The sequence below is a fragment of the Anarrhichthys ocellatus genome, unplaced genomic scaffold (genome assembly GCF_004355925.1).
Source record: "Anarrhichthys ocellatus isolate YVR2014 unplaced genomic scaffold, GSC_Weel_1.0 scaffold33, whole genome shotgun sequence".
NCBI lineage: Eukaryota > Metazoa > Chordata > Actinopteri > Perciformes > Anarhichadidae > Anarrhichthys > Anarrhichthys ocellatus.
Window position 1 is genome coordinate 4,332,939 of NW_022280063.1, and position 20,129 is coordinate 4,353,067.

Sequence of the window (20,129 nt, forward strand, 5' to 3'; positions counted from 1 at the left end):
AGGTCAAAAAGGTTTAGAGCCCCTGATTTAGAAGACTGGGAGCGCCTATGTTATGTGAGAAACTATGATTGTATGTTGTCTCCATCTAGTGGTGGTTAGTGGGAAGTACAATAACCAAAAATGAGCGCAAATGTGAATGTGTCGCAATTCCGTAATAACAACTACTTCCTCTTGTTGGTATGCATCGAGTTAAGTATACTGAAAGCACGCACTATGTGGACTACAACTACTGCATTATAGCCTTCAGGTAGGACTTCATTGCTGCAGGATTGTTGCATCAGACTGACTGCATTCGCTGCATTTAATATATATTTTTTTAAATGCAACAGTGATTGGCTGCACCTGATCCTTCTCTCAATAACAGAAGGATATAGGATAGTAATTATGTTTACTTATTTAGCACATAAATATATTGTGTTATCCTGGAAGACATGACCAATTATCACAAATAACATTGGAATAAAATGTGTAAAACCGTTTAGCTGTGAGGAATTGCAGATTAATCCAAATGTGGAGGCGATACAAGTAAAGATTATTTTCAGATGGAAAGCTTGAGATTTCAAAATAAAAGTGCAGAATTTTTACTTATTTCTAAAAGTTTTATTCATGGCACAAAACATTAACACTGTTTACACGGTTTAACATTTAGATTTGTTCATTTCTTTTCTCAATTGCACATTATGCATTTTTCCAATTTATAAACACAGTCGTATGCTCAATACATCAACAACAAATGAAAAGGCTACTAATAATGTATCACAATGATGGGTTACAAAACTGAAAAACAAGAACAATCATTCTTTCCTGCCACACATGTAGAAATACAACAGGACCAATGTCCCTTGACCTCTAGGGGTCACACTTCATGATCTCTCTGAGGCAGATGGTAGCATAGCAGGAGGAGTCCAGGTCGAAGTTTAAGGTGAGAGTGAGCGAGTCCTCCTTCCCTTCTGCTGTGCTGCCATTCAGCTGCCTGTCACTGTTTCTGCTGCTGTTTCCTGTCACCTCTCCTCCTCCCTCCCCACAGCCTGCGCTCTGCAGCTGGTAGCTGAGATTGCTCGGCGAGGCCAGCAGGGGGCGGTAGCAGCCGGGCAGATTCAGTTTGAGGCTGCCGATTCTGAAGCGACAGTCGTCCAGTCCGTCTCTGGCCAGTCTCTCCTGGAACCAAGTCCCCATGGCGTTCTCTGGATACTTCACAGTGTTTCCCGGCATGGGTAGTAACACCTGAGAGGATAGTCAAAACACAGCAGCGGTGAGAACATAGTAGCATTTAAAGTGGAAGCATTTCCCCTAAACTACATACATGTCCCAGTGTGTAAACTCCTTCATGTTCCTCTTGGTCCGTCACCACATGGATCTGGAAAATCAAAGAAGGAAAGATCAGCAGCCTCGATGTGTTTTTTGCACAATGTGACAAGATGTCCTAACATTTAGAGGGTGTCCTGCGATCAAGAGGTTACAGTGAGGGTCAGAGTGTGGAGACTATATTAGCACCTAGTTTGCGTCAGACAGCCAGAGGGCTTGTGCAGTAGCATACTAAGCGCAACTCAGAACAGTGTAACAAAAAGATATGTGCATTACATCTTGGGTATTAAATCCTCTTTCGATACTATCCCAAAAAAAACAATCCCCTCTCTTACCTGAGCCGAGCTGGTTTCTCCAGTGTCTTCCTGAATCCACACCAGGTCTCCTCGTCTGGCACTGTGGCCCAGAGTACTCAGCCTGTGGGCCACTGCCTCGTTCCACACTCTGCCAACCACAAACACATCAGCACGATTATAAAAAGAAGGCAGAATCAGTGAATGAACTAAAGAGATTAAAGCAGGAGATGCTGAGTTTCTGAAAATCAGATGCCGGCTTTTTACTCAATTGTAACGACACTACATGAGAGGCACAGGTTGGGTTGTCTCCTTTTTTAAAAACAATCACTGTCAAAGTGCAAATGTCTTCATCTCCCAATTTTTTTGCAGTGGAGCTGCTCAATAGTCGGCAGTAAAAATCTACAATATGTGTTTGAACTAAAAAAAACTGACCTGCTACAGTAGGCGTGTGGGTAGAAGACTCTCATGCTGTGGGGCAGGCTGAGCCAGGCCTGGGTACAACCATCCGGACCTGTACCGTAGCGGTTCAGGGCCCGAAGCATCAGCCGCTCCCTGGCTTTCGACAACGGCATCAGCGCCAAAGACTCCTTAGCGTTATCTGGTGATGGAGAAGCAGGAGAAAAGAAGAGGAGGAGGAAGCATGTTGAATTCCCAGGTGCTAAAAAGGATTTACATCAAGGTAAATACAATGTCATAATAAACCAAAACTCAAGTCATGGTACCTGTCAGAAATTTGCTTCATTAGTTGCTCTCAACACTACAAATATGACAATGGATTTCAGCAAATTCTTTGAAACAAATAGAGGAACTGCGTAGCTGCTGTAATACAACCATTCGCAACATTGTAATCCTCTGAAAAATGAAACCAAAGTGGTCAGTGTTGTCCTAGCTGTCACCTGTTTGGATGAAGTGTCTCTTGGCGTGGTTTTGAGGATCATTGCCGTCTTCTGGAGTGAAGAAGAGACGCACAGCACTCACCTGACACACACACGGCAACACATGTCACAACAGACACTAACAACACCGTACTGTGCAGTCCGATAGGGCACGAATGTGAATTATTTGACACGTCTTTAAGGCAATATTGCATAATAACTGTGTGCAACACCTACCATGTCCTCTTTGAGTAAAGCCAGGCCTACACGGTCCGACTGAACGCTATGCACGCTGCCAAACCTCTGTGGTCCGTAGTAGTTGACAAATCCTCTGCCCTGCAAAGAGCAACAAATCAGGTTAACGTTACAGTGGCTCCTAAAACAGCAGGAGTTATAACAGTATAACAGTAACAGCAAGCCTGTGACATTACACACTGTTGTCAGCACACATTGTGCTGACGTTGCGACACTGGTTCGACAATGTTCGATGTCACAAACATGAAATGAATTGGGAGAGAATCTGAATATACCTTGACATTCTCCAGTGCTTCATTTACCAGCGCTGCCAGGCGAGTGTGTGTGTCTGCACCAGAGGAGTGCGCGTCACCGGCCCCGTGCGGTCTCAGGTCGCGGACCACCAGGTCAAAGTGGTTCCCCTGCAGTCGCCCTAGCCGGAGAGGCTCGCTGACGGAGCGGATCTGGGACAGACGCATCCCTCTCTTCTCGAACTCGGCTGTCTTCTCTTTCAACCTGGTAATCGGTACCATCAAATAAATAAAGAAGTTGTTGATTTTTGGCATTCATTTTGAGGCATCAGAGGGAACTCAAACACTAGCATAAACCCTTAACATCTGAGGATCGTTGAAGCTTTTCATCTCGACAATTTATGGACAGGGACAAATGTCTCTCAAACTAAAATCCATGAAAGACACTCAGAACTACCGTTGAGTGGAGACCTTCTTGACCACCATGGACTGGTAGGTGATGGCTCTCTTGTCCTTGATCCCAGCGTAGGTGAAATCTGATGGCAGGACCCCGAGAGCGGCTGCCATGTAGCTGATGGCCTCCAGAGTCTCCAGGTTCTCCTTACGCAGAGTGAAAGCTGAAAGAGACACAAACACACCACAGGGTCTTTTCATGATCATTTTGGGTGTTTTTATAATAATCAATATTTTAAAAAATTGTAATTCTACACCATACCAGTGTACACTTCTTCTTCTTTACGTTCCTCTGCCGTTCTTTTCTTTGGCCTCCCTTGCTCTCTCAGCCTGACCGAGATCGCCGTCGTCCCCTGGTCGGTGAAGCTCTTAGTCTCCACCAGTTTGCCAAACCTCCGGCTGAGGAAGTGGTGGACTGCAGTCCTGTGCTCCTTGTCGTCGTCGGGCCCAAACGTGTAGGATGAGCCTCGCACTTTGGCGTCTATGAACCTGAAGAAGTCCTCTGCTTCGTCCTCTGTAACCAGGTGGGACAGCTCTCTGTAGTCTGGGTCTTCCCTCACCCTGATCTCAGGCTGAATAGTGACAGTCATGAGGAAGGGGAAGCGGTGTCTGACGGCCCGGTGGACGTTAGCTCTGTGGTGTTTGTCAGCGAAGGATCCGAGAGAAAGCTCCTGCTTGGTTGGCTTTTCTTTGAGAGTCAACACAAACTGCTCCAGCTCTTCGCTGACCGACTGGCCTAAAATCACACTTAAATCAAAACTGCCCGGACTAGGCACGGTGACATCTAGCCCACAATCGGCTGCCACATCAGTGTCCTGTGAGACCGAGGAATGGTTTTTCCACTTACATTCTGCGCTGGTTTCCTCGTATTTATCCGGGGAGGCACAGTCCGGTGTCTGCGTGGCCGCTGCTGTGTTAACACGCTGCCCGGTGACGTCTATCTCGGTCACCACAAAGTCTTTGATAAAGTTTTTGATGCTTCCGTGAAAACCTTCATGGTTCGATATGTAGCACACAGGGATGGTCACAGCATCACTGTCCTGCTTCATGGTCACTTCATCCAAACACACTGCACAGTTTGCACTTACTCCCGTTTCTGAAAAGGACAAAAAAAAAAAGATACAATTTCAACAAATTGTGTCAGCTGTTACTGGAGACAGAAACAAGGCATGCGTGTTTATTTGGCACAATTCATACACTTATGTTACGGTGTTTTACTTGAATCTAAGAGAAAAAAAATTAAAGATTGAATCGAAAAATAGAATGTAAACATTTACTCAAAATCAGACACAGAAGATAGATAAGAGCTCACGCGATAAAGGCATTAGACGGCACATAATATAATAAGGTTCAAAGACTGCCTTTTTTCGAGCAGTCAGAGTTGGGGCACACCTTCAAAAATAATGTCAGGAGGTTTAGAAAGACGATAGGTGCTTTATTACTGCTTATCGCCCGGGTTATTCATGCGAAATAGCCCGTCTATTTACAGTAAGATGCGTATCCGACACATACATCCTACCCCGACTTTGCTGACAGAGAGCTGTACGTGCTACAACAAAGGAACTAAAACGCATGCCTGCATTTATAACGGGAACACGCATTCATTGTGAAGGAATAACCGTAACTTAACTGTTTGTTTACTCACCGAACCTGCACGCGGTGTGTAGACGAGGAGCTGTTGATGTAAACACAACAACGCTGAAACGATTCAGTACACTTCCGCGTCACGTGACTTTCATGTGACCTTTCTTAAAGGGACCGACAGCAGTCATGGTCCGTCTGTGAAGCACTGAATGCTAGTTTAATAACGCTGTGTGTGCTAATAGAAATGTATTTATGGAGCAATAATAGTGTCAATAATAAGAAGAACCCAATTGAGTATAAAATAGTAAAATTTAGTTAGTAATATTGTTAGTAATAATAATAATAACGAAAATTGTAAATATATATATATAAATAGCTACATGCAAATAAATTATATCAAATAAAAAAAGTATATATGTGCAATCAATTGTATAATACAACCAAATTAATCAGGTGTTAATATCAACAACAAACAAAACCCCATTCATTAGCCGCTATTGTTTTTATAAACATCACTGTAATATGTCAATGTTTTACGAAGACTTGGAGTGTGCCATGAGAACAGAAAAGTGGAGGAACTTGATGCAAGAGCTGTCACCCGGTGGGTTGCACTGGGTTGTACACTGAATATTTTATACACTTGTACCTACTTTTTGGTCCCACACCACTCGTAACAAGAAGTTGTTTTTGTTTCAGAGCACTCATTCTCTGGAAATAACTTGAGCAATAAGAATTCCTGGAAATGACTCATGTTGTACTGCCAGATATCTGATCCTCATATTTTTGCCACATATCGTATCTTGGCTGCTTGGAAGGACACTTACTGTATAGTACAGAAATCGATGCCAGGAAACAGAACAGAACAAAGACATAGATCGTGCAGCTTAAGTGTCTTTTACATAAACATCTTATACTGTAACATGTGTGTATTGTAAGTTAGACTCTGGTGATCACAGACTCCCCAAACATACTGATTTCTTCAAAGTTTTGAACATATGAGTAATGTATTGAAACTTTCTCCAAGACAAACACACACTGAGAATCAGTGGATTCGACTGCGCCTTTTGCGCAGCTGTGAGGACTACCTAGGAAGGCAATAGGTCATCTGCAACTTGAACAAAAAAATATGGCAGCCAGAGTTGTGACTGTAACGAAAAGAAAGAGAATATTTCTCCAAAGTGAGGGTCCCTTTCCTGACTATTGTTCAAGGTTAGATCCAGATAAGTTACATCATTTCCTGCAAACCAGGGACTCCAAACTGCACAATGATTGTATCTATCTCCAATAAATTAACAACTTTTTGTCCCTGTGGGTCCTTCTGCCCACCAACATCCTCTGAGACACAGAACGTCTCTCTGCATTCATGCCCTAAACAATGTTGGAGTGTGCTCCAACACACACACACACGTGTGGATGTGCGCTGGTGAAGTTGTCCGGAACATTTGGAAGCTCCAAGAAAGCTTTGAGCATGTGCGGATATGGATGTCTGTTTAAATGTGTGTGTGTGTTCATCATGCTCTCCAGATGTTTCTATGCTCCATCAGGAAATGATCCACTCTGGATCTGCTTTAACAATTGAAATTCTTCATGAGAAACTCCAGGAACAATAATGTTGCAGCAATAGTGCAGATAGATGGGTGGATGGATGGTGTGTGCGTTCGTATGTGTGTGTCTGGGTCTCTGATGGGAGGTCATGTGATGCAGCCTTTCACTATAGTTCCTTTGTTTGTATCGAAGACATCAGCGGACAAAAAGTACTTTATGGGGGGACTTAGCTGAAGGCAAGTTCCCTCACAGAAACACACAAATAGAAAAATAAGAAAGTGATGCCACTCCTTCAGATTTCGACTTTCTCTCAGCACTGTTTTCTTCATGATCTGTGTTCAGATCAGTCTCTTTCTCTGGTCTTTACATTATCAGGTTGGGTAAACCTGTGATTACTCATCTTTTCACTGTACCAACAGATACACTGCCAATCTGTCTCTTCGCTCTCGCTCCCCCCCCCCCCCCACTCGGAAACACACAATAAAGTCAGCACAGTAAACTAAGAAAGCTGAGGGAAAAACAACAACACGTGTGATAATGATATAAATGAATCACTCCGCGTCTCCAACTTCACGCACACACAGCTCCTCTAGATGGGGAGGGCCTTTTCCCAGTAAATCATGGGGCGCTTCCTCCTCCTCTACGCCCATGCAAAAACCAGGATGCATTGCGCAACAAGAAGGGCACTTTCTTTTAGAAAATCAGCGTTACCCCTCTTTATAGCATTTTGATTTCTACAATTGGGAATTTTTTTTTTAAACCGTGTACATATTTTGACCGGGAGTTTAAGCGCACCAACATGGGGAAAGTGAACGTCTGCTTGAAACGGAGTTACATTACCGTGACAAGTTTGATCGCGGTAAGTGTTTTCATTTCCCTCCTGTTGCACATGACAGAAACAGTTCATAGTCAAATAAAACCAGAGACGCGAAGTGTTTAGCACTTGAAAGTATCCATAAACCAGCTGTTGGATCAGATGCTTGAATCTGCAATTCGATGATGTCAATTTTTTTCAGTGCAATTTGTTGAAGAAATGTGATTTCTTATTTTGCTTAATTGTTGGCATTAGCACTGCAGCTAAAGTCTATTGGAAAGAGTGGCTGTCTGAAGACGTCACTTTGGGCTATGGAAGCTTAATTGTACACATGTTTGGACTGCACCATGACTTGAAGTGCATCTGTTCACTCCAGCTGAAGATGAATATATTTGATGGCCATCATAACCACAGTAATGGGGTTTCATGCATTCCAACCTGTTAATTTGCCTTTGAGGGGTGGCTTTGTTTACTAACTTTACACTGAAAGTATAAAGAATAATGAAGTGTGTTGCTGCCGTTGCAGATACTGAGTGCCCTGCTGTTGGCAGCCACTCTGTTTCACCATGGACGAATCCACCACCATGAGGAGGTAACTCATATTCAACATAGTTCTCCTACAACTAAAGGGGTAATATCAGTGGTTTTTCATAGCCTTCCAGAATGTATTCTCTACATCATAGTAAACCAGCATCAGCCATTTTGCAAACAATGTTACTGTATTTGTACTATATTTTATGTGACAAGAATTTCTGCTGTACAAAACTGAATGGGAACGAATGGCTCCCTTTTGAAATGCATCCAAATCTAAAGCTGTACGGCCTGCATTTTAAAAATGGTCAGCAAAAAAAAGTATGCATATTGCAAGGGCTGAAATTTGCAAGAATACTGGTATGGTCCTTTAACTTAATAGCTATTGTTTTGTATGCCTAAAAGTAGCTCTTTCTTGATATCCCACTGATTTGTATTGCTGCTTTTTTGCGCTGTTTACATGCACATAACACCAGATTCAGTCACACCTTTTTGTTCCTATTGAAAGCTTTGAAAGAACAACACCATAAATCAAAATACACACATAAAGCAAAGTCCAACTTTGAGTCCACGTTGACCATAGGTTTGTATACTATTCCAGCCCATAGAAGAAGTTCTAAAGCCATCTATCTTTCTAGAATATACGTACTTTGTGGGTGCCTTTTTAAGCTCCAAGCTCTCTGACTCGTATGATTCCATGTTATAGATTAAATCCGTTGCAAAATGTCCTCACCGAATGTGACTTGTAATACACATAGAAAACCTGAAAGTGGCGATTGTGCTCGATTACTAATGCCTTCAAGTAAATAATGTTTGAACTTCATGTAAATACTGAACTCATTGTGTACAGCAATAGGGCTGGGATAACCCTGCTCTGTGTAGATGTTAACCTAAACTCACCTTGACATTAAGAATATTTTACATAGTTGCAATCTGTGTAGAAACTGCCAAGATTGACCTCAGGAATTAAGGGCAACAATTCTGATTCTTCAGCAGCAAGCTTGCATGCTGCCCAGATTATTGAACTCGGCTTTTTTTGTCCCTGCTCACAGAGCCTGCTGTTCTCTCTCCACAGATCGAAACGATGCTCCCAGGCCTTTTTTCAACATATGGTATTTCCATCATAACTCTGATCCTGGCCATCATTGGTGTGTATGGTGCTTGCAAAGAGAAGAAGTGGGCACTTATACTGGTGGGTAAAGAAAAAAAAAAAACACATACATTACAACGTTAATAGATGTAGTAGTAATAAACAAGTATAAATCTCCTTAATCTTTTCCCAGAATCTGATTGCTCTTGTCTGTATATGCGTGTGTCTCAGTTTGTAGTTGGAATGATCCTTGGCAGTCTGTTTTTGATTACAAGTGGCATTCTTGGACTGGCTCGGCGACCACAGGTATTACAAAGTTGATTCTGACATGTGTTTCTTTTAGACCCATATATACAGTACGGACTGTAAGTAGCAGGCTGCATCAAAACTGCATTCTTGATCCCTGTAAATGATACACACTGTTCCTTTTAAGTCTCTTGAAGTACTTCAAGGTGCTACCAGACAAGGATCAGTTTACAGTTAGCTCAACGCTACCTCACTTAGTTTGTGTTGCTACGCATGTCAAGCATTCCATTCTCGCATGGCACATATGCATTTTACAATTGTAATGGTGACCAATTTACCCCTCAAAATTCATAGTCATTCTTTAAACAATAGGTAACGAGAGTTAAATAACAGCTGGTCTCTGGATTCCAGCTGACTACATGGATTTTGTCGGTTAAAAAAGGGAAGAGAACCTTTTATTTTTAGGTTAGAGCCGACAAACACACTGTTTAATCCATTCCTTTCACTTGTGTTTTTGGAAAAGCAACAGTATCGGTAGATACCGTTTCGGCAAGTGGGGGAATCTAGAGCTTGACAGGGCATCCATGCCTAGTTATGGTTGCTTAGCTTTCTGACACAAAATTAGATCTGAAGTAAAACTACTTTTACATTTTTCTTTTGAAACTTTGAATGTTGACAACTTCATTCACAAGAAAAACATAGCTGTGTTTTTTTGTTTGCCAAAATACATTTTGTAAATCACAAATGTGCCTCCAAAAAAAAATCTGTAGCATTTTTCAAATTACTGGTTGTCTGATTTTTTTCATATGACTTTGTTTTGTTATGCAGGAGGCTGAACAACTGAATAGGCATTACCTACAAATGCTGCCGCTGAATAATGCTAGTGAGAGTACTATTGACGGCTTGAAGGAAATCCAGATTCAAGTAGGTAACCTTGTGCGGGTGTGTGAGTTAAATTCAAGCATATTTTTGACTCACCATTATTTTTAGTCTCATACAGAAGCAGTTCAAAGTGCTTTAGAAGGTTATAAACCAACTTAAAACACAAACAGCATAAAACAGATTGATATAAAGTGGATTGAGTTTTTGTAATATGGAAAGCATGAGATGTCCACCGATAGAATGGATGTGGAAGATCAAACACAAGCATATGCTCTCCTGATGAAATGACTCTGAGCAACTTCTACTTGAAAAATGTTTAGCAGTTGAACAGAGAAAAGGCTGAAAATCTAGTGCATCGCCGTAATCCGCCATCCTTCCGTCTTCTCAGTTTCAGTGCTGTGGACTGGATCAGGGCTACCTGGATTGGGGCTACAACATCCCACAATCCTGTCTGTGCTCACAGGAGGCCACTAATCCATGTGTGAGTGTGAAAGACACTTCATTTCTGCACCAAACTCGTGTGTATCAAGACCCATTGATATAGCATTGTATTAATAGGTAAAACTCAAATAATACAGTATATGATTGTCGCTCGAATAAAGTTTCGCACGGCAAGAACGTCAAAAAAGCCCGTCGACCGCCTGGTTTTCATCCGAGGCCACTATGACGTTGACATTTGTGGGTCAGAGTGCCTTGTTGCTGAAATATGCGATACAAGTAAACGTGCTTTGCCTCAGGATGAATTGTATTAACAGGTGGTCCTTGATTCATGTCTGTGTCTTCTAGGTGGAAGCTCCCAGGAACAGCAGTCTGTCTGAGTACACAATGAATGACCAGTACGTCAAGATCTATAAAGAGGTAATAAAACCAATGACATTTTTCATTTCTACATTTACTGGTTAATGTGCACACTGTTACCATATTAATAATCAAGACAGTTATAAAAAATAAAAAAATAAACACTGATTCCTCATAAAGATGTGGATTGTTTTTTAGTGTTTGGAGAGAAAGTTTTGAAACAGAGCCAGCCCTCGCATCGCAGCCTGTTTCACCACCAAACAATGTGTTCATGCACTCACACAGAGACTGGATAGTTTTATGTCTTTGGGATTGTTTTTAATTTTATATTTTAGGAACAAAACAAAAACCATGTTGTAGCTACCAATTGCACACTTAAAAATGTGTTTCTCAAAATGATGATGTAGGGTATCCCCCAAACACCTGATTAGTCATTCCTCTGTGACTGATGTTAACTCTAGCCATTTATTAAATTAAAAACCGTTACTATTGTCTAAAGTATGCTAGCACTCTGATTCAACTGTAACAACTATGCAATAGATACACTTTTTCAATCATCACATTACTATGTCATTACAGTAATAACCCCTTTTATAAATGAAGCAATGCACACTTGTAAAGTCACATTGTTTGATGTGCTCTCCTGTTTCAGTCATGCCTCCCATACATGATTGTTTATGTGATGATGGTCATAGATACGGCAATGGGCATACTCCTGGGAGTCACATTATTGTGGGTATGTATTGTGCCCGTCTACCTGCCTCCATATGTATCTGCTCTCAACTTCACTATCTTCAGCTGTCTCCACACAGTGTGTGCAGTAATGGTCATCATGAAGCCCTCATAAACCAAACCACAGCTGTTGAAAAAATGTGATTTAAAGTGGACGCACTTAAAGAACTTCTCTTGGGCTCAAAAGTGGAGGTTTAAAGTTCAATCTTGATCTCAGAAACGGCAACACACAAACAATCTCACCTCAACGTCTGTTGAGTAGCTGTTCTGGACGTTTTTCCAGAACAGAAGTTTCCGTAAGGGACTTGGCGAATATTCCTGGCATGGAGAGTGTGGCTGAACCTATGATTCAGTTTTTAGAAAGCAAGTCCCTTCCCAACATTTTCAATACAAAATCTCCTTGATTTACAAAAAAAAGAAGAAAAAAAAGCAACACCCTGCCCACTAGTATCTCAGAATAATATGACAGTTTAATTGGTATAAGTCACTCAATTATACATTGGTGGTACAGAGGTTGCCCCATCTTATTGGTGAAGGTTTTATATCAAAACTGAAAGAAATACCTGCACAAATAAACAGTCAGACAGATCTGTCTGTCTGACTGTCCTTCGTTTAGCAAAAACAAAGAACACATAACCATCCCACATTAGTAAGAAAAGCACAGGTGTTACCAATAACATTAATAAGGACTCTGTAGTTAAAAGGAATTCAGCCATCGTTCATTTTATCATCTACACATGTGCATTTCTTACTTGTGACGCATCAGAAGGCTATCTGTCCGTGTGTTTGCTTTGTCTTTTCTGCCCCCTCAGTCTCTTTCTAAAGCTGCAGCTCTATTCAAAACAATATATGGTCATAGGACGAAACCAAAAAAGATGAATACTGTAGGAATTAAAGGACCATCTCTGTTTCTCTGTCCTTCAGATATTGTCAGTGGCGTTGTGTATTTTCATCTTGTGTCGGCTGAGCAAGAAGGATGAAATCCCGGTGGTGGTCTACAGTACGGAGGCCAAAGCAGGCAACTACACGCCTCTGGCAGACACTGCAGAGCTCGCCTGATTGGGATTGATACAATGATACAAAGTGTTTTATTCTGTTTTAATATTTACCACGTTGCATGAAAACCATGTAACCTTTATTCACTTTTGTCATCCCATAAGATGCGGCACATGTTTTCACAATGGGGAAAACTGTGGGCTGGGAAAATGGTCAGAAACGGCACACACTGTGAGAGTATTTTCTTTGTTGTATGCACACATATACATACGGCTGATATTAAGTCTGAGAGCCTACACCCTTCTGCTATACAAGAGAAGTGTGGAATAATCATTCAGCACATTCGTTTGCAAGCACTTCCAAGTGGCAAAATGAGTCGTATTGTAAGATATGTAAATAGAGAAAACAATTCAAATGAGATGGAGAAAGAAAATGTTGTTTTAACAAAAGCACTGATGAAGAAGTTACTGCAGACATATTTACATTATGGATGTCTTAAAGCTTCAACTTTAATAAGTGTCTGTATTTTATGGTTGTGTAGCTTTCTGTAATCTTCTGTGTTCTGACAAACTTTATGTAATCTTATTTTTTAAGTTTTTGCCAATCACATTTTAATCAGAGAAGCTACTGGAGCACTTCCAAAGTTCTATAGTACAGTTTTACACAAGAGAATGTAATTGGTACGTGTCAGTATGAAAGAAACAAAGGCCGATACACATGAGATGTTTTTATGCCCACAATAAACAAGAGGACTCTTTATCTGTAAGTGATGGCGCTTCGTTTCTTTGGTCCTTGCCGCTACAGTGCACCCGTTATACTATTCAAGATCTGGAGCAGTGCACATATGGGTATTGCATGACACAGCATTTCTAGGATGAGATACTTTCGGTTCATGGCAGGAGATAGGAAAACAGAAGACAGGGAAGGTGCAACTAATAAACTGTATTTGACATATTTTGGGTGCCAAAGAACCAAATCCAAAGTTTGTAAAAACCTCTTCTTCTTTAGCAAAGCTGTGTCTCCTCTTACTCCCTTATTATCTGCATACAAAAGGAGAGTGTAGGAGCTTATTCTTGTCCCCCTAGTTCCCAACAAGATGTCAACTGTGTAACCTCACTGACATTGATGACATCCTGTGATCAATCGTATGGACTACATGAAAATCAACTGTATCCAACCGGCCCCCTTTTGGTTGGCAAGCTTGCATCCCTGCTGTCAAGTTATTTTTCTCTCGCATAAACCCAACAATGGTCGAAGAATTAGCACAGTTCAATGTCAAAATACGTCAACAGGAAAAATGGAGTGGAGTAAAAAGCACAACATTTCACTCTCAAATGGATTGGAGGTCTAATGTAGCATAAAATTGAAAAGTACAAGTACCACAACATTATACAGTACTTAGGTAAATGTAAGTTTTACAGCTCCAAGAAATAATTTCAAAGTAAAAACAAAAAGGAAGGAGAATCACATATTTTATTCCTGCTATTTACAAAATATTACATCCGTTCATTCCATAAATAACAAAAAGAAACCAGTGTATGACAGAAATAAAAATACCATATTTAGCAAGATACTGTATATTAGGCATTAATGGTTAAAGTGCACAGGTAGACATTGGATCTGCTGTTTCAGATGAAATTCATTTTGACAATATATTGGTCAAGGAGACATTTCAACCGCAGGCAGCTCATGCAGCAAGTCATATTAGGAGTGATGTGGCGTAAAGGCTTCTTCGGTGAGAGTGGCTTCAGTTGGGACATTAGTCTCTGCAAGAATATTGGTGACGTGCTTTCCAACAAGAGTCTCTCACAACCTGTCTGCAGTGGCTTTGCCAAAACGTCTCCAAACCTTGAAATTAAACTTTGGAAGCAAAAACGTTTTGAGGATTTATTGCATGTCTACTGAATGTGCAACCAAACAGAAATCCCTTCTCTTCATCATTTACCTACTAAATGTGCTTTAAGAACAACTGAATGGAGCGATGGATAGTTTCAAATATACATTGTGCATAACAAGGCATCAAGACATTCTGTTGTCCTAATGAGAGCTGTGGCTCATTCCGTTGCCCAACCTGATTATTTACCCAGGAAAATACATTGCTCAATAATCAATAAATGATTATACAGTATTTCAATCAAAGCACTTTGTAAACACTGTTTAAGAAAGGTGCTACATAATGGTTATATTTGTTCAAAGATTATTGGTTGCTCTAATGCTGTAAATTCAATGAGTGAGCTGAACACAAGTAAGAATATTAAATATGTGTTTAAAAGAAGTTGGTCCAGTCGACAAATGTTAAATTAAACCCATTAATTGAGTAATTGAGGTACAGTATATGCAATTTGATTAATATCTGTCTTTCCAAAGACAGTCAATTCAGTGATGTATGCGGGTACGAAGGAAATGGAGATAAATAATATCTGAATATATAATCCAGATAAGACAACACTTACTATAAATAACAAAATGCTGGGAGTGGCTCCAGCTACTCAATGAAAACAGGTGGCTGATTAATGCTTGGTAAGATATTCATTTCAAACAAAAAAGCATCTGAAAATGTGCCGATTATGTTGATATTCAGCACATTTTACAAGACAGTCAATTTCATTAAATTGCAATGTTTTTACAGCAGTAAGGCAAAAAAAAAAAAAGTCACTTGAAATCGATCTTTGCATGTAGATTACTTTTCAATATCAGTAACATGCATTCAACAGAAAAGAAACATATGTTGCTATAGCACAAAATAGCCAGGATTTGGTATACATCATCATGTGTTTACATGTGCAAATACAAATATGGTATATGCTTGATATTCATTTGAAGCGTGTATCAAAACATACTAGGTGACTAGAAGGCACCAGGTACATATCTGTTTGATTGGAGAAGAGCTATGAACTCCTGTTTTCTTTTTATCTGGCCCATCAGCTTGATGCTCATAATGAGTAGAACCACCTGGCAAGGGAAGCAAAGGAGTTACAAGCATGCTGCGGTGCTCAATAATGGCGACCACATGATTTTCTGCTGGCCTGACCACCAGAACTCTTGTGTAATATGTCTACTTCATGGCAGGAAGTACTTATTTGTATGCATTTGTATAATGAAAATGATCTAGCCTATAATAGCTTCAACACTCTTTTTGCAATAGTAGTTGTGTGAAGTCCTATAAAACACACACAAAAAAAGACTCACCCAAAATACTCCACTTCCAAATTGTACAGCCATCGCCAATGAGAATGCAAGCTTGAGTTCAGAAACATAAACTGGTAGGCAAGGCTGTGGGAGAAAGTGCAGGTTTATTGTTAAGGCGTGGCAAAAATAGTTACGATTGTATGTAAAAAAAATGACTGATCTGGGTATACTGCTGCTCATTTGGCCATTTTGTCACAAGCTGAACATGTTGGCAATGAGTGCTGCTGTAATTTAAAATATATTATACAAAATAAGATAATTTGTTTTTTACCTCTTGATAAACGTACTGGTTCTTTGGAGCCCCCAGTGTGGCGCTGCCTCGTAGTCGAATCTGGAGTACAAAATCCCATTACATAATATGACAAAAATGAGCTTCACTGGAGAAAAGTGGGTGCAACATCAATAATATGAAGACAAATTAAAATTTAAAGAAGAATTCACTTCCTTTTTCATTTCTATATGTATATGTTAGTAACATGTTATCACCACTGATGAATTGTCCATCAGTGGTGATAACATGTTACTTCAGAAATCCCAATGAGTCATCTTCACCGATTGTATTTTGCTTCTATAAAGGGAGATACTCACGCATTTTCCTGGATAGTGACAGTTACAGGAGGCAGGGATGGAAGAGCCCCAGTCTTTGTAGCCTTCAATTAGACCACAGCACTCAAACTGGAGGTGACAAAAAGAAACACACACACACACACAGGCCAAGTTAGAAGTAATTCCAAAACAGATAAACCAGAATACTTGTCTGCAGATCCTGGCATTCCCATCATCCCCAAGACCAGCGAATACCTCTTGGCCCTTTAAGATGAGACACACCTGCTTGCCCGGCCACGCCCTGCAGACTAAATATACTGCTGGTGGGACCTCATTCACGTTTAATCGCCACCCAGAGTGCTATGTGTGACTTGTGTGTCTGTGTTGGGGGTTACAGTCTGTGTAAAAAATGTGAACAAATAGCAAAAACGGGGCTCCAGTTGTAGGCCACAGCAGGCTAACTAACTGACTCTATGGCAACATTGTACTTCCTGTTTACATGCTCCAAGGCATTATGGGAACTCTAATTACAAAACTGGGAGCACAAAAATTGCAGACAGACAATGAATACAATCAGCAGAAATAATAAAATACTAATAGCATAAACTATTTGAGATTTACTGTATAAGCTTTCAATGGTTGACAAATGGGACACACTTTTTAAATTGTGTGTACCTTTGGAGGTGGTTTTATTTATTTATTGTCAATCATGACAATGTATTATCTGGATTGTACATCTTAAAACTCGGCCCAATAAACATCAAGCTAAACTAAAATATTATGATAATGGCTCCTTACTTCTTTTTGAATACTATACAGCAGGGTCCTGTTGGCTTTGCTGGTTCCAGTAAGTGGCATCATGGACAGCAACTTTGACTCCTCACGGAGCACACGTTTCTGAGGAGGGAGAAATCAAGACACACTGTAGCCTAAAGTTGCTTTTTAATACAATAGGATTACATCAAATGATGTAAAAATCTGAATTTGCTCGTAAAAGCAGGGCATTAAAGTACTATACCTCGTAAACATCTTGGTAACTTAGTGCTGTTCGAACAATTATTGTTTGACTGGCTGCCGCCATCCCTGTTGCATACTGCACAAACAGATAAACCAACAAGCTAAGTGAAAGTAAGTGAAAGAGAAACATCCCTTGCAGAAAACACTTTTGAACATATGCACTCTGTCCTGCACAGGTAAAAAGAAAATCTTACAAAAACACACACAGTGGTAGTACGAACACATGAAGCAGGTTTTTCTTTACCAGAATCAAACACCATCTCTTTCCTGTGCAGGCTCCAACCACACCGAGCACCGAGAGCAGCAGGCAGCCGATCTCTACAACATACATTATCGCGACAGAAACATTGGACACCAGCTGAGGAGACAAAAAAGCATTGGCTTTAAAAGGGATACATTGACTGGCCTGGCCATGTTGATATTAATGTTATTTTTGTCACAGATGTATTTCCAAGATAGCAAGGCTACAAAAGAGGTCGGAGGTCAGGGTCAGCTACAACATCTGAAGATAATTCACTGTCTCGCCCAAGGACACTTCAACTGCATGATGCTTGCCAACATGACAGCTTGAACTGAGGTCTTCCAGAGTAATATCAAAAAAAAGCTGCTGTGGTGTGTTCAGGCAATATTGATGGAAGACCATGTAAACCCATGCATTATTAATAATCCCCCAAATAGTCCTTGGATGTCCCAGCAACTCTTGTTTTCCTTGTAAAGCCTGGCAAGAGTTGTTTCTGCCTCAGATAAATAATAGTATCTGCTTAGGAAATGATTTCCATCTGCTCAGAAGAACATCTGAAGTTATCCTTACTTTGCCAGTTTGTATCAGGTCTCTATGCCAAGCTACCGTCATGGTCAACATGAAGAAGCACAGTGCCTTTGGAGAGAGGAGCATAAACATGTGTTAAGTTTGCAAGTGAAGAAGATATGGAAAGTGTAGAAGGCCATACAGAAAAAAAGAAGGGAATACATATTTTAGTTTTATAATGCCAGAGGTGTAGTCAATCTGCAAATTATATTTTGTCAGCCATTGTTTTAATATGTTTTAAAATGTTTTATAGTTCAGTAGGCACGAATGGTAGCCAGTAGCACAGCTATCTAGGATTAGGCTAAAATAATACATTTACAGGACTGTAATGTCACAGATACCATACTGCACATGACTCAAAACTCACAGCTGAGAAATATACACTCATTGTAAGCAGAAGCATTATAAGGACATTATAGATATTATTTCTGGGGCTAGGTGGATGTGAGGAGGGATTATATGAGGATGGTCATCCTTTGTTAAAGCAAATTCCAACCACCACTTCTCTTTGATAGAGGCTACCAGTGATATTTCATCTTTTCATCTTCTTTGTATATAACCTTAAAACATGTTACATAAAACATAAAACGCACCGCAGAAATTGCCTACATAATAATTGTGATAGAGAGGATTTCGCTGCAGCATGTTTGTATGAGAGAGACATACAGCACTAGCATGGTCTTATTTGGGTTCATTATAGGGCGAATGAGGATTTTGCGTCAAAATAACAGCAAGCAAATCAAATATTTATACACAGAAAAAACAAATACTATGAACTGCGATCAAATAGGCCTCTGGGCTTCAATTGCATTCAAGAGCGATGTATTATAGGCGACCTACCATATGCACAGCGTTTGCAAAAATAAACGGCCTTTTCAGACTCGTTTTATCCGCCACCACGACCACTGCGCTCCGCTGCATGCTGGCTGCTTCTCTCCCAGGCTTTAGACGCCCTTCCACATGAAGAAAATATTAAGGCTGTAGACCTATGATTAGAACTGTAAGGGCATCTATCTATCTATCCGCACAGGACGTCACTGTTATGCACTGTGTGAGGGGTCTGTGCCGCGTTCGCGTGCAGTCGGAAATATTGGAATCAAGAGTGTTAGCGCACAGGGATGGTGTTCAGTCATGATTAAAAGGAATTCATTCAGGAATTTTAGGTGCAATGGGTGTGAATAATGTGAGCAGTGCCTTAGAAATGACTGAGCTACTGAAATAAAATAGAAATCTCGACCACAATCCAGACAGACTGTGTCTTTAAAGTATTTTGTTTCTAATCACTTGGCTTTTTCTATATGTATTTATTCAGTTCATTAATGGGTTATACTGTTTAAAAAGCTGTTCCACAGTCTTGTGAGTTAGAAAAGTTAAATTTAAGTTCGTAAAATACTTGGCTCACTAACTGTAAAATGTAAGTTCCCCTCAGGATTGCAAAACACATTTATACAACATTCATTAAAAACATTTTTTACAGAGGACATAACCTCAGTGACTTCATACAGCTCTTACTATGAAGCTATTATTTATGCAGTCTTTTATTTTTCATATTTCATGCTGCATTTTAAGCAGCTCCTACTACATTGGGAGGCCCATACGTTCATCCATTGATCATCATTTTGAAAATAAGCTATGAAGGGGCCATTCAGCATAAAATCTCTCACAATCTCTCTGCAAAAATGTTTTCATATTCAAACCAACCATTTTGCTTATACTGTATGACACAAGCCATAATTCACCCAGTATGTGTCTCCATGAGTCCACAGCAGCAGCAGAGAGAGAGAGGCAAAATAACTCATTTGGCAGAACTTCATTTAAAATTCGTGTGAGAGATCTCAAGGTGTTAAAACATCCCACAATGTGCTTGCCCTCTTTAGTGTGACTGATGATTGTTTTACTTGAAAAATGACTGCATTTCCCAGGATCCCACAGGCATA

General features: G+C 40.4%; 3 protein-coding genes across 4 annotated transcripts; 1 reads left to right on the forward strand and 2 right to left on the reverse strand.

The window, feature by feature from the left end:
- Positions 1–424: 424 nt before the first annotated feature.
- pus7l (pseudouridine synthase 7 like) lies at positions 425–5,137 on the reverse strand. Of its 2 annotated transcripts, none has more exons than XM_031865790.1 (10): positions 5,045–5,090; positions 3,677–4,510; positions 3,419–3,578; positions 3,007–3,226; positions 2,714–2,812; positions 2,498–2,579; positions 2,034–2,199; positions 1,641–1,749; positions 1,304–1,357; positions 425–1,224 (listed from the first exon to the last, which is right to left on the reverse strand). In XM_031865790.1, exons 2-10 carry the CDS (start codon positions 4,461–4,463, stop codon positions 850–852), a joined length of 2,052 nt encoding a protein of 683 aa, XP_031721650.1. In that variant the 5' UTR covers positions 4,464–4,510; positions 5,045–5,090; the 3' UTR covers positions 425–849. The 2 variants fall into 2 exon arrangements, with proteins under 2 accessions (XP_031721650.1, XP_031721649.1); XM_031865789.1 differs by having other exon boundaries at positions 426–1,224; positions 5,060–5,137.
- A 2,031-nt stretch (positions 5,138–7,168) lies between these two features.
- Positions 7,169–13,398, forward strand: LOC116393460 (tetraspanin-8-like). Its single transcript, XM_031865823.1, has 9 exons — positions 7,169–7,402; positions 7,884–7,949; positions 8,964–9,080; positions 9,210–9,284; positions 10,053–10,148; positions 10,495–10,587; positions 10,893–10,964; positions 11,557–11,640; positions 12,561–13,398. The coding sequence occupies exons 1-9, from the start codon at positions 7,343–7,345 to the stop codon at positions 12,693–12,695; spliced, it is 798 nt and encodes a 265-aa protein (XP_031721683.1). The 5' UTR covers positions 7,169–7,342; the 3' UTR covers positions 12,696–13,398.
- LOC116393461 (tetraspanin-8-like) lies at positions 12,545–19,243 on the reverse strand. Its single transcript, XM_031865824.1, has 9 exons — positions 19,033–19,243; positions 18,196–18,261; positions 17,629–17,742; positions 17,386–17,460; positions 17,166–17,264; positions 16,410–16,496; positions 16,093–16,152; positions 15,822–15,905; positions 12,545–15,584 (listed from the first exon to the last, which is right to left on the reverse strand). The coding sequence occupies exons 1-9, from the start codon at positions 19,111–19,113 to the stop codon at positions 15,480–15,482; spliced, it is 771 nt and encodes a 256-aa protein (XP_031721684.1). The 5' UTR covers positions 19,114–19,243; the 3' UTR covers positions 12,545–15,479.
- Positions 19,244–20,129: the final 886 nt, after the last annotated feature.

Coding starts and splice junctions, on each gene's coding strand:
- pus7l (XM_031865790.1), bottom strand. CDS start 4,463: ATGAAGCAGGACAGTGATGCTGTGACCATCCCTGTGTGCTACATATCG. Junction 1,750..2,033: donor CCACACGCCTACTGTAGCAG/GTCAGTTTTTTT, acceptor TGTGGTTGGCAG/AGTGTGGAACGAGGCAGTGG. Junction 1,225..1,303: donor GAGTTTACACACTGGGACAT/GTATGTAGTTTA, acceptor CTATCCTCTCAG/GTGTTACTACCCATGCCGGG.
- LOC116393460 (XM_031865823.1), top strand. CDS start 7,343: ATGGGGAAAGTGAACGTCTGCTTGAAACGGAGTTACATTACCGTGACA. Junction 10,965..11,556: donor ACGTCAAGATCTATAAAGAG/GTAATAAAACCA, acceptor CTCCTGTTTCAG/TCATGCCTCCCATACATGAT. Junction 11,641..12,560: donor TGGGAGTCACATTATTGTGG/GTATGTATTGTG, acceptor TCTGTCCTTCAG/ATATTGTCAGTGGCGTTGTG.
- LOC116393461 (XM_031865824.1), bottom strand. CDS start 19,113: ATGCAGCGGAGCGCAGTGGTCGTGGTGGCGGATAAAACGAGTCTGAAA. Junction 15,906..16,092: donor ACCAGTACGTTTATCAAGAG/GTAAAAAACAAA, acceptor TTTCTCCCACAG/CCTTGCCTACCAGTTTATGT. Junction 15,585..15,821: donor TTGGAAGTGGAGTATTTTGG/GTGAGTCTTTTT, acceptor TTCCCTTGCCAG/GTGGTTCTACTCATTATGAG.